General features: G+C 66.3%; 1 protein-coding gene across 1 annotated transcript in view; it reads left to right on the top strand.

Moving 5' to 3' along the window:
• The first annotated feature begins 458 nt into the window (after window positions 1-458).
• The window catches only part of FAM3B (family with sequence similarity 3 member B), a 16333-nt gene continuing 15717 nt past the window's right edge, over window positions 459-1074 (top strand). Inside the window, 1 exon segment of the mRNA XM_011372881.2 lies at window positions 459-508. Coding sequence (XP_011371183.1) covers window positions 459-508 — 50 coding nt within the window.

The following is a 1074-nucleotide window of genomic DNA, read 5'->3' as shown; positions in this document are numbered from 1 at the left end:
CCCGGAGGGAGCAAAGAGCCTTAGGGTGGCGGCCAGGCCCTGGGACCTTGTCCCCTGCTGAGACACAGCTTTGAAGCCATTTCCCCTTGTGACACGTGAAATTGGGAGCCGAAGCTTCCAACCCTTAAGGGACTCCGTGTCCCCCCTGCAGACCAACCCTGCTCATTCTCTCTGTCCCCAGGCCCCGGGCAGGGAGAGCGGCCCAGTGGGGCCGCGGACCCGAGCACGTGGGCGTGGACCTGCACACCGGCCCGACGCCGGGCACCACCTGGGCCCCAAACCTACCCGGCCCGCACCTGTCCAGCTGCTGGCACTCCCCCTTGCCCCTCCCCCCACCCTCATCCCTTGCCCGCACCTGCCTGGTCCGTCTCCGCCCTTGGCCCACCCAGCGCCCTGGGCTGCCCCAGGGTGGGTTGTCCAGCCCTGTGCCCAGTACAAAGGTTGCCCGGGAGCTGCCGATGGGCGAGGGCGGGCAGCAGCGACTGCAGGATGCGCCCCTGGGCTGCCCGTGAGTACGACCCCCACCACGGGAGCAGGATCGGGGACCAGGCAGGGGGAGAGTCGCTCATCGGGGTTCTGGGGAGCGCCCCACTGAGCCAGAAGGCGGGGCTGGCGCTGAGCGGCCTGTCTTCTCTCCGACCTGGATCAGGAATTCAATTCGGGGAGTGAGTCCAGCTGGGCGAACCAGCTGGGGGTTCGAAGCAGCTAGTCCTACAGCGTTGCCTCAGGCTCCCTCTGCCTGTCCCATCCGGCCAGCTGGGGTGCATGGCAGGGGCCAGCAATAAAAGTAGTTACTGGGCAAGCACAGGCAGCTCCGGGACCCAACGAGCGCCAAGAGGGGGTGGGGCGTCTTCCTGGGATAGCAGGTGCCTGCAGGGGTGCTCTGTACCTCGGGCCCGCTGCAGCGCAGAGGCACCGTGAACTCCACCTGAGGCTCCTCTGGCGAGTCAGGAGTCAGCCACCCGCCCGGCTGACCAGCAGAGCAATTCTGAAAAGTGAGGGATTGTGAGATGCCCCTTTTTAAGTCCCGGGGGACACGGGTGGGTGAGAAGTGAGCACTGAGTAACATGGAAT

This window comes from Pteropus vampyrus, unplaced genomic scaffold (genome assembly GCF_000151845.1).
Source record: "Pteropus vampyrus isolate Shadow unplaced genomic scaffold, Pvam_2.0 Scaffold214, whole genome shotgun sequence".
Taxonomy (NCBI): Eukaryota; Metazoa; Chordata; class Mammalia; order Chiroptera; family Pteropodidae; genus Pteropus; species Pteropus vampyrus.
This window is presented reverse-complemented; position numbering and strand designations above follow the sequence as displayed.